We start from the raw sequence: 16,174 nt of genomic DNA on the forward strand, positions 1-16,174 counted from the left end.
AACCTCGTCTGTACTGATTCCCCGTGTCGTCTTGCATGTACCGTATCTCTGTTCTGTCTCTGCTGCTTTGCGTGCCCGAGCTGCCTGCCCTCTGCACCGTCTCGTCTAACGCGTGTCTCGCTGGTTCCCACACTCCACGGCTGGAATGTGGCCTCTAATCCAGCACCGTGAGCGTCGAGATGGCTCGCGCCAGATGGCAGTACAGCAAGTGGACGATGCGCCATCTGTGTCCATCTGTACGGGGATGGAGTTGTTGTTGTTGCCACCTTCCGCGTGTGCTTTTCTCCGGGGGCTCTGGGGTTTCTCTCACTCGTAAAGCCATTCAAGTCAACACCCAATGTAGTAGGACCCTCCTGCAAAGACTCTTACGACTCAGTGTGGGCTCTCCTGGATAAGTAAGTAAATTAGAGTCTCCTTCTGATTAGCACGGTTGATTATGTAGGGTGCGAAAGAAGTTCAACATAGAGGAAGCCTCAAGTCACAGGCGAGGTTCACGTGGGGCTCGCGATCCGGGGACTCGATCCGAGCCGTCGATTCCTCCTCTCCATCCCCCCTCCTCCACCTCACCCACACGGGCAGTTACGTCACGCAGCCCCGCCTTCTCGCCGCACAGGCCCCACCCCCTCACACTGACTCCGCCTTCTCTTGCTGCAGACTCCTACTCCACGCAGCTCGCGGGGCAGGACTCGCCCAGCCACACAGCCACCCCCCCCCTCTCACAGAGCCCCCCCCCCTCTCACACCCCCCTCTCACACAGCCCCCCCCTCTCACACAGCCCCCCCTCTCACACAGCCCCCCGTCTCTCACAGCCCCCCCCCTCTCACACAACCCTCCCCCCCGCACTCACACAGCCCCCACCCCCTATCTCCCACGCAGACCCCGCCCCCTACACATACAGGCCCCGCCCACTCTTCGCACAAAGCCCCGCCCACCAACGCCCCCTCCCCCCACCCCCTCACCCCAGGCCGAGCCTCCAGCGGCAGCGGCGATCGCGACAGACCCCGGGGCGACCCCCGCGGCAGCAGCAGCAGCAGCGGCAGGAGCGAGACCGGCGGTGCCAGGTGAGCCTCCCTGCACTCCCGGCCCGGGCGCCTACGACGCCACCCGTAGCCCGCGCTCCCCGTCCACTCGGCGGGAGACTTGGGCACAAGACGAGGACGAGGAGGAGGGGGACACGAAGTGCGACGCAGCGCCTGGGCTGTAGTAGTGGGGCAGCAGCAGCAACAAAGATGGCAACAACACGAGGGGTCCGTGGGTAGCCCGCACGCACGCCGCGCTTTGTTCGCAGCACGCGTGGGAGCTGCTGCTCGTGACCATGATGATGGTGGTGGTGGTGGTCGTGGTGGTGGTGGTGGTCGTGGTGGTGGTGGTGGTCGTGGTGGTGGTTGCGCGGTGTTCTGCTGCTTCGGATGGCGAGAGCGGTTCCCGCGCCACGAGAGGTCAACGGCGACCAGCGCCGTGGTCACCCTCTGTGTGTGCGGTGACGACTACGAGTGTGTCGCGGTGTGTGTGTGTCTGTGTGTCGCGGTGTGTGTGTGTCTGTGTGTGTGTCTGTGTGTGTGTCGCTGTGTGTGTCTGTGTCGTGGTGTTTATGTTGTTACCGTTCGCCGTGTTGCGTGGCCAGGAGAAAGTGCGAGGAGAGAGGAGCAGCAGCAGCAGGAGGAGGGAGCGAGCGAGCTTGGAAACCCATCGGCCGAGGCGACCATGATGCCGGTGAGCGGTGCAGAGAGGCCAACCACCCCCACCACCACCACGTAAACCTCCCCCAGCATCGCCCCGCGGGGCCACCTCGACAGCCACCGCCGCCGTCGCGTGTTCCTGGAGCCCTACAACCCGAGCAGGCTGGGAGGGTAGCAGGCGACCTGAGTGTAGGTGAGGTAGGTGAGGGGAGTGTCTGTCTGTGTGTGTGTCTGTCTGTGTGTGTCTGTCTGTGTGTGTCTGTCTGTGTGTGTCTGTGTCTGTGTGTGTGTGTGTCTGTCTGTGTGTGTGTCTGTGCAGTGGAATGGAGAGAGCCGGGTTACTGAGGCAGCCGGGGTGGGAAGGGCTAACAGAGCCGTCGGTGGGAGACGGTCAGGGCACGTGTTGGACGCTGCTGCTGTGTGATCTACTGCCGGCTACGGCTGGGAGGAGAAAGCGCGTTGGTGATGTGCCGTGGGTGGTGGTGGTGATTGTCGTGGCGTTCACGGATTTGGGTCACGCCATCGCGTGCCCTGAGCCCTTGCTGTGTGGGGGGTGCGTCACACTGCACGCTTGCGCCACTATGTCACGGCGGTGATGGTTTGAGACCCTGTCCCGTCCACTCTGCTTCACCTCCTGCCCTTGCTTTGGGGCTGAGACCCACAGGTGGGGGAGGGGAAATTCCCCCCCAACACAAACGTTTGGCAAGTCACGAACTCTGAGTAATGTTGCCGTACCATTTTTGCTCGTAGCTTACCCACTACAGTATAGGAATGGCATAGGTTTTGAGTGGAAATCTGTCAACAGGCATCCCATGATAAGACTCGCCCCTGCCATATGAATGTGGAGTTTCCAGCACTGGCTGAGGGATGATGAGTGCCACCACGCTCTTTCTTGCGGGTGTCATCGCAGTATGCATCAGCCAAGCTACCAAGTGACCCAGGAGTTGTATTTAAAACCACAACGTGAAACTTTAAATCACCTTTTTAATAAAACATAATTATTTTAAAGCCAAAGAAGACGATCATTATACATCGTGTCTATAATAGTTTTTTTTGGGTCGTTTGTAGACTGCATTGTGTTCGTGTGTTTTCATTGCGCTCGTCCTGATGTAAGCTCGTCCTGATGTCAGCGGTGTGTTGATGAACTGAGGACCGCTGCAGATTCCTCGAGTCACACCAGACCATAATTAGGGTTCTTAAGGTTCAGTGTAAATGCCAAAGGCTCCAACAGCCAAACTGAAGCAATTCTAGATTTGAAGCTTTCGTGACTGCAAGGATTCATACTCTTAGGTTTTTTCGGTAAAGTCACGTTTTTATTTATTTTTTACCTACGTGACTTTACCGAAAAAACCTAGGAGTATGAAACTGAAGCAACTTCTCAAACACGCCAAGAGCGGCACGAGAAATGTCCCATGCCATGCCTCCTTGTATTATTTTGCACGCCATTATATATATAAAAAAATGTTCACTAAGTAGAGCAACTGGACCTACGATGAACCATAACCATTGTGAGCAACGCAGATGTCGAGTGTCGGGGGGGGGGTGACGTGAGACCTTAACGCCCACACGTTGTCATCGGGCGGACAGACGGCAAGGGGAAATGAGTTGCAGAGTTTACGGGTTCGGAGCTTGAAGGATGAAGTCATGCGCTTCGTTGCCGATGTGCGAGACGGAGAGGCGCGTATCACAAGTGGATCAACGGGTGGAATAATGTGGCAGTGTGACAGACCTGGCAGAGGTAAAGGAGGGAGGCAGTGGAGTGATGATGGGGGATGAGAGATAGGCAGGGTGGATTCATCAATACGGCTTTTGATTTAATTCTATCAGGAAATGTTTTTTGTTGACTTTGGTAAATCACTTCATATGTGGGAGAAATTCTTGAATGGACTCGTCATCTGGACAAAGTTGTGAAATGCCGCCGCTGAACACAGAGTTTGCGAAAAACTCACCAAAGTTTATTGTGGGCACCCATAAGCAACGGAAGATGAAGAGGCAAAGGGAGGCGATGGTCTAATTAATGAGATAAGAGACAGCCAGGATAGACTCTGCATTAAGACACACGGATTTAGATAGGTTTCTATCAGAGAATGAGGTGTCAATGATAATACAGTTAAGGTCTATAGGGAGAGGAACACGAAGGCCTCTGAGGATGTTGTTTGTGGCGGCGTAGTGAAGATGTCGAGGGTTTTGTGTCATGTGAATATTGTAGGTGACGAGGCTATTGTCGCCCAACTGGGGAAGAGGGAAAGGTCAGAAGTCATCAGATGTTTTGAGCACCCAACTTGTTTCCTGAATGCAGAACTGTAATAGTGTAGCGACAACTGTAGCTTCGAGCAGATTGCAAATCCACGTTGTATTTTTTCCATGACTGATTAGATTTGCTGCCTAATGACAATTTATGCTTAACCACGCGATATTGAAAGAGCAGCAGTCCTTTTATCCTTGATCCTGTGTGGCGGAGTCCTGTGGTTTATGCTGATGTAAGCCAGGCATGCTGGCTGTAAGGGATAAATGCATGCGTGCTCATGGGAGAGATTCGGAGCCATGGGTGGTTGAAAGGGGTCTGCAGAAAGATGAGCGGCATTCTTTGTTGCCATCCAAAAGCAGCTTCATGTTTTTACTCGTCTCCTCGGGGGGTGGTTAGCGTGGCGCATTGTTCGTCAAACTCTTTGCGGGTATTGCCGTGGAGATATTCAATATCCTTTCTGAATGGCCACGTTAAGTGAGAAGTTACTCGACATTTGCATGAGTTAATCAACAATTGTAATATTCACAGCTCTCATAGTCAAACACAATGCCTGCACTGTCAGCCTGGTTGGAAAATGTTAATTAAAAAGCGTCATATGTTTTGACGGTCGAATCATTATCATTCGATTTTTGAGAATGTGATGTTATAATAAGAAAGGGTGACCAAAGTGATTGTAGTTTTTCCTACGATCAAATTACAATGAATGCACCCAATCATTGTTAAAATCTCAAGAGCTAGGCAGGCATTTCTGTCCGTCACTGTGTATCTGCTTCGCTGCATTTCCTTGTCACGTTCCATTCTCGTCGTTCCACTTCTGTGCTTCCGTGTGTCTTTGTCTCTCTGTTGTCCTTCACTCAGCGTCTCATTCCCCGCGACCCGTCTCACATCTGCTAAATCACTCGGGCAATTCCTCGCCCAAGACTCCATCCCCCACACTCCCAGCCAGGCCTCATTGTCCTGCTGTGGATTTAGTTTTTTAACAGTTGTTAACAGATTACTTTAGTAAAATTATCTACGTTGCCTTTTGTTATGAAATTAACTTCGCAAAAACTTTTCAACCTGCTCTTTTTTTCATAAATGTCAACTTTTAAAAATCCCGATCCACATTCAATAATATGTGTTGATTTTCCCTAAGTATCCCTATTTGGCCTTGTTTTTCACTTGTCTCCATCCAGCTGCTGTTTTACTTTGTTCAGCGGCTTAATGGATATTCTTGTTGAAAAGCTTCTCGTTTATGGCAGTGGGCAGTAATAGAGGTTGATAGAGCGGTAGAGGGGGAGGTGATGGAGCAATGACTGTCTTCGTGCTATTTTGTGATGTCGAACTAACTCTCAAACTGTCTCGCCGACACGCGCGAGTCCTTTCTGCGCACGTAAAGCGCTATCCGCCAACTCGTCGACTAAAATCGATTCCTGTGGTCACAGTATATGCATGAAATGGTATGTGTAGGAATTGATAATTCTCAATACAATATATATTGTATGCGATTGGTTCGCATGACCTCTGCAGGCATTAGATGATGATGATGTGCATTCTTGACGGTGGTGGAACACTCCACCCCTCTGACCACCCCGGCAATTCGGTGAATCGTCAAGATTCAGGGTGACCAGGGCTCCAGGTACTCTGCGTGGTGGGCATTTTATACGTGCAAAAGATATGAATTATGTATGATATTAAAATGCGATGCACACTAATATGCATAGGGCTTCAGCTGTACGGTGCGAGTTCACAGGACAGACTACGCGCTCTGCGTAATGGAGGAGTGGCTATGTGACCCTCGGGTCCTTGAGGAGGGGGCGTTGGGCGCCGTGTAGCCGCCAAACCGCACTGTGGCGTTTGGATTTCTTTTGGAATAACAAAAAATTATGTGTTTATGAAAGATTACACAATTTTTAAATGTTGTCGTTGGGAAACTTTCCCAGGTCTGCCCAGATTCATTTTTCATCACATTTAAGTGCAGCGTTTGTGTAGAGGGTAATTGTATCTATATTATAGATGTTCACATATCCTACCTTTTTACATATCCAACGATGCAACATTGTATTGTACTCGAAAGTTTTGTACGATAGTTCAAAGTAACATTGCCGCACGTGCCATAAGTTACCATCAAAGATTGTACAGTATTTATCAAACTCACTTAAACCTCAAAGCAATGTTGCATTTTACCCCCTAGAAATATATTTCATTTGCATCGTGCCAAAATTGGAATCCAAATGACATATCTCAAGGGCAGAGGGCAACGATTCTAATCAAGAATCAATAAATGTTTTACAGTGAATCGTAGCGCCGCTAGTGGCTGCAGGGCTGGGAAAACATCGACTGTCACGCGCGTGATTTGATGGGCTTGTCGAGAGCCTCGGGATGTATTTTGCTTGACGAATCGATGCAACATTCCGCCGCTTTTATAAAATACACCTCCTTGATTAGATTTGTAGAAAATCTGTAAAGTCAAAGTCACTGACCGTTCATGCTGCTGCAGCATCAAAACGGATTTTGGAATAACCGCATCAGCAGAAGCCCTTAAAACAGCCCTATAGACCTTGAGCAGTAGTGCCCTTGGTCATGCTAACACTGGCATAATGTTACTTTCATTGATTCTGGGACATTACACTCAACCTAGTATAGCTTCAAAGTGCAGGTCATCTGAGCCAATCCCGATATTTATTTATGTATACAGTTCACATTTGACAAAGTAAGAAGAACATATTTTGGACGTGTAGTAAAATAAGCACTGTAGAACAAGGTTATTGTAGCAGTGCGTTTGAGTTGAAGGCAGGCTTGTCCGGATGGTATGCATTGTTTGTGGTCAGGCGAGTGAATTGTGTGTAGGATTTGGCTATATTTGGGCAGCAAGGACGTGCTGCATTGGTAACACTCGCACCTCACAGCAGCAGAAGGCCCCCGAGTTCGATCCCTGACTCTGACACCACCTCTCGGCGTGGGGTTTGAACGCGCTCCCCCTGTGTCTGCATGGCTTCCCTCCGGGTTCTCTGGTTTCTTCCCGTAGCTAATAATACAAACCCTGACTTCACTTAACTGCCATTGGTCAAACATCCCAATGCTGAACATGTACCTGCAAATTGCACGTTTGGGATTACACACAGCAGCAGTAACATTCTCTTTGTTTTTTTTCGGTAAAGTCACGTAGGTAAAAAATAAAATGAATGAAAACAACTAAATTAAATCACGACGTTTCGGGCGCAACACAAGCGTCCTTCTTCAGGTGGTGATAACGTAGCGAAAGCACAACCGCTTAAGTGTGTTATTTGATTTTTTACCTACGCGACTTTACTGAAAAAAACCCAAAGAGTATGAATCCTTGCAGTCATGAATGCTTCAAATCTAGAAGCAGTAGCATTAACCTTGACTGAAAAATCTCGGCAGGACTCCTAAAGTTGTGTCTGAAGACTCCGTGAGACTTTGCTGGTAAAAGCAAGCGAAGTAACTACAATAATAACAACTAGTTGTTTGCGGTGTACAGCTTTGAATCCTACAACAAGTGCTGCCTGGCGGGTTGAACTCGTTTTCTGTACATGTGCTCCTGGTTGTTGGTGGAGGAGCAACTGGGATACATTTTGTTATCGTGCCTTTTACTCATCCAGAAGGGCCACGCCGAGTCTCGGGAACATTTTTCACAAGGGCCTTGCCTTGAAATGTTTGACAAATTCCATTTGGTGCTTGAATGAGATTCATGTCGACTACTAACTCGGAGCGCGTGTGGGCACATTGCGCTGGGTTGTGACGTGTGGGGGTCACCGTTCTTGTCAGTTATTCTTGAGGGAGGCGATGCCGCTGTCAAGGGCATTGGGGTTTTGTGTAACATCTACAAATTCCATTATTTTTCCAGTATGTGCTCCTCCTTACTGCACATTTAAAGTGCCTTTGTCCACTTTCACTAAGATAGTCAAAGTGAGTTCCTGCTTAAATGAGCATTGAGGCGGTGCCCATCTCTTGTTTACATCCCTGAGCCAGTATTATCTGGCCGTGCGGCCAGAACCTGGTTATAAGCACACCTATTGGAAGCAAAGCATTTGGGGATTGTGTCAGTAGTTGCCCCCTTGTCTTCCCCCCCTCCCCACCAATGTAATGGAAGCACGTGTTGCTTATATCAGAACTGTGCTCAGATCCTGCTTCTGTCGTGCTATTTCGCTGATGGGCTGGCATTTTTAAAGTAAGAGCCTGCAGGAGGGTGGCGCTCTACCAGTGTCCGTCGGCAACGCTCACTCTGCGTCCACGGTGTCCACGCTCTGGGCGTGTGCTGTGCACAGTATTCTATTGCGTCTCAACTGTTGTGCAGCCCTATCAACACTATCTTGATTCCCTTCAATGGGAATCAAGATAGCTGTGAATTGGTGTGTGGCAGTAGCATGTGGCTGTCGTGTGTGGTTGTTGTACCAATCATTCTTTCCGCTAGGGCCGGCTCCAGTTCTTCTTGGATGGGGGGGGGGCAGTGGAGCTGTGTGTGGGGGGGGGGGGCACTGTAGCAGTGATTCACGGCTACAGAGGAGAGAGAATTGGGGAGGGGTGGGCAAAAGGTGGTGCCGGGCCCGTGGCAGCCGCCCCCCTAGCGCCGGCCACATTTCTCAACCTCCAGGGCCCCACCGCTCGGTGGTTTGCTCTGTGCTGCCCAACGCGCATTGTCACGGTGTGGGAAATCCCACAATGCACCACTGCACAAAGCTCTGCAGTCCTGGTGGCGTTTTGCCAAACAGTAATTTTGGGAAAGGCGCCGTCCATAAATGACGTCACGCACCTAGTGGGGGAGGGGAGTCGGACATTTGTGACGATGTGTGACATGGGGGGGAGGGGGGGGGTTGAGAAATTTGACGTCACACGATAATTTCAATATCATATTCTGAACATCTGCATTTTTAGTAAGACGTTGAATATTTTCAAGTAAATTTTATGCTAAATTTCAGCTTTCCAATAATACATGTTTTCTCCTTCAACATCAGAGTGCAGGGCCACATTAAATACGCACTACAATGACAATAGATTAAATCGATTTGAAGCATGTTTTATTTTCAAAATGGAAATATGGTTTGGGGGGGGGCAGAGATTTGTGACGTCATATTTGAGGGGGGTCTGACTTTTTGAGACGCCGTGTGACGAGGGGGGGAGGGGGGGGTCAAAATCGGCCAAAATCGCGTGACGTCATTTATGGACGGCCCCAAACTCGTTCCACACAGATAACACTTTCAAACTCCGCGTGCAAATGATCACTCGTGCTTTCTCTCGTAAGGATGCCATCCATGTGCTTTGCAGGAGGATCATTGCTCCAAATGTCACCTATTATTATCTATGTTTCTCCTTTTAAGGTCACGGTGTTAATGTCGAGTGCGACGTCGTTTTACTGGCGGGTACTTGTCTGACACCTAGTGGCAAAGAGACATGCAAGTACAGAGTGCCCGTACTGTGTGTAACTTGACTACGTTGCCAACATTTCAACCGTGAAATTCAAACTGCTCTATAACCATAATTATTTAATAGGAGATGCGACCTTCATGGACACCCCACATTAACTTGTATTTTTTTTTATCAACGGTAATTATTACATGGGTGCACCAAACAGCGCCTTTTGCTATTTGACCAAACACCTGAGTTGGTTTCTGGCAGGAGTCTGGACCGAAGTAATTTTAGTGCGTTTGTCTTCCTACATGAGGTCCCAGTTGTTGACATGTGGGACGAGAATCCGAGCACGATGGGACATCGGCGTAGATTAGACACTGTAGGTTAGAGATGTGGATATTTAGACGGCAGCAGGAGGAGGAATCTGATGAGCTAAGAAACTTTTTGTTCACAGATGTCCAGGAGGGCGCGGGTCAGCACGTTACATTGAGATGAGAGAATGGAGATGTAGGCGAGAGAGGTGTCGGAGAGTTGCAAAGAGAACTATGAACGCAGCGAGATGAGAGGAACGCAGACGAGAGAGACGTAGCTGCAGTGAGATATGTGAAGAGGTACACGGTGGGGTAGCTGAAGCGATGCACGCGACGCGAGATAGAATGTCCACGACCGGCGGGGAGATAGGGGTGACGCTGAATGTGCTTGCCACGAGCTGTATGGGTGGGTGAGGTGAGTGTTACTGAGACGAGGATGTGGAGAGTCGCACAATGGGTAATGGATACACGGGAAAGTGCTGAGAGCGAGAGGCGCGACGCACCCCGTGGAGAGTTGGCCATGCGTGGCGACATCCACAGCAACGCCCATCCCCGCGGGTCGTGGGGGAGGGGGGTCGGCGGAGGGGGGGGCACGTGACAACGTCAGCCCGCAAGAGGCTTAGTAAAGTGCCAATTTAATTAATTCACCCACTGACTTGTGAAGCAATTAAAATAATGGACCTAATTCGTCTACAAAGTATCCATTTTTGTCGTGTTTTTGTGTTTGCCTTCGAGCTGGAGGAACATTTAAAAAACAAAACTGGCCACTAATCACAAATCCAGCGTTTCCATGTGAGTGGTAATTGGGTTAATAATTAATGTGAGCACCTCACGTCCGACAGTTTCTTGGGGCTCACGGTCTCACGAGGGCTGTACCTTCTACTGCAACTCACTCCTCAGTGGCCTCACAAATCTCTCGCCTGAAGGTAGCCACCCGCTTGAAGCTCGCGACTTCACGTAGAAAAGTTTCCGCATCCCGTTAACGATTCGCATGTCGCGCATTGCAGGGTACGTGGCCAAGCCATACCTGGACGTACCTGGATGTACCTGGGTGAAATTCAGCCCGCTTGGGTTGCACCTTCCGTCAATGACGCTTGTCCGTGTTTGTCGTCTTCCGTTGGCAGACGATGGTGAGCGTGTTCCTGAGTGCAAGTGACCAGCAGGCGAGCGAGGTGCCCATCACGGGTGACATGACCTGCAAGGACGTGGTGGAAGCGTGCCGTCCCCTGGGGGACACCGCGTGCCATCTCGTGGAAGCGTGGCACGGCCACGGTGCGCTTCTCGCCATGCCACACTCGCCGACACTCCCGCGTGCTGTGTCTGCGTGCCTGTACGTGCGTCCGTATTGTATGCTGCCAACGTGCGTGTGTACGTTGTCCGTTTGGTGCCGGTGTAAGTATAAAACTCTCGTGTCTATGCACGGGCTCGTGTTTGTGGGTACACCTGCATCCAAATGTATGTTTTTACATTTTTTGGGTGGCAGGGTGGCGCAGGGGTAACACCTCGTGCCTTGCGGCAAGAAGGGTTCGGTTTGTGAGATATCGCGCATGTGCTGCTCACCTATTTCTGTGCCCAAAATTCGCTCTGTGTGGTTTAGAATTCACTGATATGCGGCTCCACGATAGGACGTGGCACAACATTGTGTGTGTACTGTGCGCGCTACTCGGCAGGCAGCGGTCCCGTGCGGTTCCGCTTTGTGGGCCCCTTCATCTTAGTAACGCCTCTCCTGCGACCGTGCAGAGCGAGGGAACGCCGTGTCGCTGACCGCTCGTCGATGCCTTTTGTCGCCGCGTGCCACAGAGAGCGTGGTCCCCGACAACGAGCGCATGCTGGAGGTGCTGCAGCGCTGGGGGAGCAAGCAGCACGAGGTCCGCTTCTTCCTGCAGCGCGCCAGCGACACCGACACCACCACCACCGGCCCAGGTCTGTGCTCACACGGCCAGGTGTAGAATTGTCGTCATCGGCCTTGATCGGTCCACTGCTGGATGAAGGCCTCCCCCAAGCCCTCGCGAGCTCCCGCGATCCTGCGACACGATGGGTTTTCTCCGCCTACTCTGGTTTTCTTCCCACATGTGTAAACGCTCATTCATGGAGTTGGCCAAACATCCCATTATAGGACAACAGAGCTCGGGAAATGGTTAGTGCCGTTCCGGCTGTTTTTTCGCTTGTTTGCGGTTTCCTGTGCCTACGTACAAAAACTGTGCTGTTCCAAATTCTAGAGCGTTGTGAGGTGCACATTACTTGAACGTGTCTCAGTGTAATTCCAAGCACGTATATCTCTTCTTGCTTATTTGCACAATTTCAGTTTTTGTTCCATTTTCTTTGTTAATGTCCATGTTTCTGATCCGTATATCATAGCAGGTAGTAGGCGTTGATGCTTTGTCGTAGAAATAGTTTTTCTTAAGGCCGCTTTGGAAAGCTTTCCAGGATCCATGCATTGTTTTTTATTCATTGTTGTGTTGCAGGTGGCTCACGATCCCAAAATGGTACGGGAAGGCGCAATGGCATGAGCAATGTCGCAAACGATCGGCGGCAAGAGAATGGGGTAAGCGCGTATTGTTCTTAGCCACTTTATAATTGACCGCGACTTTGTAAGTAGTGCTTATTGGCATTAACGTCGGCTTTTGTGTGCCTACGAACAGCTCACGCTTGCAGCTACACACTCATGCCCTTGCTTTTAATTGTCTGAAGCTCCAAAAATGGAACTGAAATTAGCTTTTAAGAATAGTAAAATTTATTTGATATTTTTTGGCCGCCTCATAACTCTTCATTCTGCTTTGCTGCATTCCACGCCAAACCTTCTCACTGCATTATAACTATCGCTTCGAAACTCATCTTGATTTGTTTCTTGGGAAATGAATAGTAAATTATTGGTATATATATATTTTTAACAAATGCTTCATGATAAACTAAAAAAATATATCACTTGTTTGAAGTACAATATCAGCAAACCCCTGTGATTTAAGACACAACTCAAAACCTCCCAGTCACGTGCCTCCTACAGGAAACCCGTAATTTGTGCAAACCATTGAAATCCAATGCCTCTCTTATGTAGAGTCATGGTTCTGTTCTTCATTTACCACCTTTACCATCGCAAATTTCATTTTAAATTGAATCACCAATTTTAAAAGCGTAAGGCAGTGATTTAACAGCTGACCTGCAGAAACTTTCAGTAAAGTTTAGGTTTTGCTTGAACTCATGGGAACTCGGTGAGTGGGAGGGTCACTTCTTCTCCACACTCTGGAACTGTCATGCCCCAAGGTCCGTGCTGTCGACTTCTTGCACCCTAATCAAGTCTAGACTCAAGGCCTTCCTCTTTTCCTCCATTGTGTACACACGTGTGTTTGGCATTCCCGATTCGGGCACGTAACTTGTTATGTTGTTGGTGTAAAATAATGAAGGTTTTGTAGCTGTACGCACGTGACAATTGCGTCACTCGTGTTAGCCTGTGTTCAGCACTTGGCGTTGGATGAGGACTGTTTGTTTCCTATTTTGCCAGTATTAAACAAAGCCTGCATTTAAAGCCCCCCGGGAATGCTTTCTGCCAGTATTTTCCATGTTCAAGGACCCCACTGGGTTAAATGTTTCAACTTGACGTAGCCAGAGTAATGGCGTGCTGTGATGTTGTGGAGCCTCAATGGCAGGCCCTGTTCTAAGCGGGTCAGACGCCACGCTTGTGAATGATTCTTTTGTGTGCGCTGCATCTTAATTACGTAACTGTTTCCTAAAATATTTCCGGCCGTTATTTATTTGTCAGGTCTCTGACAATGTAATGCACAGCACTTTAATGTCTTGAAAGTCACGTCAGATCGCTAATGCCACGCACACTATGCAGCACATGCCCTCGGGAGGGTGGTATTTTTAAAGTGGCCGCGATATTCTTAGCGCATCATTTCTGCACGTGTGCACAATAACATAACACAGTACACGCATTCAGGGGAGAAGTAGTTTGCAGTACAATGAAATAACTCAAGAAGTAACCCTGAAGAAGTCAAAACCTAGACACCTAACAATTCATCTATTCTAATGCTCACCATACGTGCATCGGATCGATTATTTACAATGTATGCGATCGCACTTTTGTTCATCATGAATTGGGATGCAACATTGCACTCTCCTAAACCTTGAATTACATGAAAATGACATGCTAATGTCACATTTGGGTTATATTGAGTGGACACAATTACACAAACAAGACAGGAAACATTGAGGAACAATGCAAACTAGGTGGTAAAGACGAGACCAATAAGAATGGATAAACTTGGGAGTGGAGTGGTTCCCTGCCGAGTGGGAAAGTAGGGCCTAGGAAGGTAGTGCCTAGGAAGGTAGCGCCTGGGGAGGTAGCGCCTGGGGAGGTAGCGCCTGGGGAGGTAGCGCCTGGGGAGGTAGCGCCTGGGGAGGTAGCGCCTGGGGAGGTAGCGCCTGGGGAGGTAGCGCCTGGGGAGGTTGCGCCTGGGAAGGGGCACTTGGGAAGGGGGCGGTGGAGGGCGGCGCGACCTCGGAGACGTTGAGAGGTGGCGCTGAAGGAACGGCACAGAGGGAGGGGGGGGGAAGGCGTTGACGAAGGGATAGAGGAGCGTGTGGTGTTTCTACAGGGATAGGTTTAGTGAGCATTCTGCTAAAGAACAAGTATGCAGTACAACCTCTTTTTCACTGCACGGAGTAGAGCTCGCGTCTGGTTGGCTTGTTTGGTGAGGGGTGGGGGTTGGGCCTTGTCGTGGCCCGTGACCGGGAGGCCTTCACGTCCGTTGCCAGCGTGGCCTCTCCACGTCCTGTTTCGCTTTGGCTGTTCACAGCGCTGCGACAGACTTGCAACCAGGAATTGGCGAGTTCACATCCCGGTCAGGGGTCGACCGAGCCCACGGTCGCCCAGGGGCGATCTCTGCGGTGGTCGGGATGCCGTGCCGCGCCACTCTCCGTGCTGTGTCAAATCCGTTGGGCTCATCACTGAGGCATCTGTGGCATCATTTTAGAATTTTTTTCCCTTTGGTCATGAGAAGTTTAATGGAATTGTGCATGTGTGTTTCCAGGGCGTATTTTCGAACTTGTTCATTGCATTTTTCTGTGGCTCAATTCAGAGGCAAAACGTGAGCAATGTAGTGCCTGACAAAGTAACATTTAATGTTTAGTCAGTGCCACATACCATTTGGTGTGTGTTTAGCTATGGATAATTTTTTCAACTGATTGGCAAGCGAATTGGCCAGGTTCAAACCGCCTCACAAATGGAAGTTTCGAGTTAATATCCCGGGTGGTGGTCGACTAAGCCCATCATCCCTCTGGAGTCGATAAAACGAGTACCACATTGTGGGAGAGTTGCTAGTGGCTGTCCTATTGAAAGACTCACCTCCGCCATAGGAATGAGGAATTTCCACCACCGGCTCAGGGCTGTAAACGGGAGATGAACGCCGATGAGCGGTTGATCCCTGCGACTTGCGATTATATTATCACGTTGGCGTTGGACACTCAGACTCGTCGATGTAGACCGCCGGCGTTAGGAACATTGTTTGGAATTCCTGACACTCTGCAGCTTGCCACGCGTTGTTTGCAGCCAGCGCGGCGGTACCGTAAATCTCCATCACTTCCATTTAACTTGCTCTGGCTTTTACGTCTTGCTCTCTGACATTCAGCAACTTCAAATCCCCTTTCATTCAGCCCAAAGCCCACGGCTATTGTCCACACACAGGCTCATAGAAAAAGGGCTTTGTTGTTTATTAATAGTTGGACACATGTTTAGCCTGTGACAGGGTTTTTGGCTGCATTAGTGAAGGGCATTGGATTTTTCTTTTAGCGCATTGTTGTGTCCCGATACATTTCTCTGTTGTGCAGTGGTGGAAGCAATTTCATTAACAGGATGCCACGAGTTTGGCCTTTTGTAGTCGACCTCTCTGCTCACAATAAAAACAAATTTAATTTAACAATTTCTAAAGTGGGGCTATTCCCACAGGAATTGAGTCGATTCCTACGATTCCACCCTCAATGATCCCTGCATGAATCGCGATTCTTCTTTGGTGATTCCCATGTTAAAATCTCCATACACGTGTATGAGCGAGCATCTGTGTGTGCATACACACACGCACGTAGATGAGTGAAGATCTCGTCATTTCGTCATCCCGGTGGTAGTTCTGGTGGACCCCGTAGCCCGAGTAGAAGCCCTCGCCGTATTGACAGTTTATGGGCGCGAGAAATATTGGGAGTAGCCACAGACTAAAACCACTTGTAACGCGCGCAACTCATTTACGGACAACACTTCTCGCTGTGCGTCTCCCTCGCACTGCTCGAATTTGGAATTCCCCTCCCATCGTATTCCCCCCCCCCCCTGGCTCTTCTAATAACCTTGCTCAATTCAAGAAACGTGTCACACCGTTATCTATGACAGCTTTGAAAGTGGCCAGCATCTTTCGTTGCTGGCCGCATGATGTTTTGTGGCTCCGCTTTGCGACGCAGTTATCACCAAATCACGAGACCATTGTACGAGCCATTTAATGCCGTGGAACCCCCAACAGGGGGCAGTAGAGAGAGACGCGGGTCGAACGAACATGTCACCGTTACGACTCTTGAGTGCTTGCCCTGAGAGAGTTGATGTCCTC

The 16,174-nt window shown here is 49.8% G+C and overlaps 1 protein-coding gene across 4 annotated transcripts in view; it reads left to right on the top strand.

Moving 5' to 3' along the window:
* Nucleotides 1–976: 976 nt before the first annotated feature.
* LOC144943905 (apoptosis-stimulating of p53 protein 1-like) overlaps nt 977–16,174 on the top strand; it is a 34,688-nt gene continuing 19,490 nt past the window's right edge. For 3 of the 4 annotated variants that reach the window (XM_078871754.1, XM_078871758.1, XM_078871757.1), the window contains exons 1-5: nt 977–1,061; nt 1,625–1,713; nt 10,712–10,859; nt 11,388–11,510; nt 12,053–12,132. In XM_078871754.1, coding sequence (XP_078727880.1) covers nt 1,705–1,713; nt 10,712–10,859; nt 11,388–11,510; nt 12,053–12,132 — 360 coding nt within the window. In that variant the 5' untranslated portion in view covers nt 977–1,061; nt 1,625–1,704. Of the gene's footprint in view, nt 1,062–1,214; nt 1,248–1,624; nt 1,714–10,711; nt 10,860–11,387; nt 11,511–12,052; nt 12,133–16,174 lie in introns of those variants that run through there. The other variant, XM_078871756.1, reaches the window with a different exon arrangement.

Source organism: Lampetra fluviatilis, chromosome 33 (assembly GCF_964198595.1).
Source record: "Lampetra fluviatilis chromosome 33, kcLamFluv1.1, whole genome shotgun sequence".
Lineage (NCBI taxonomy): Eukaryota > Metazoa > Chordata > Hyperoartia > Petromyzontiformes > Petromyzontidae > Lampetra > Lampetra fluviatilis.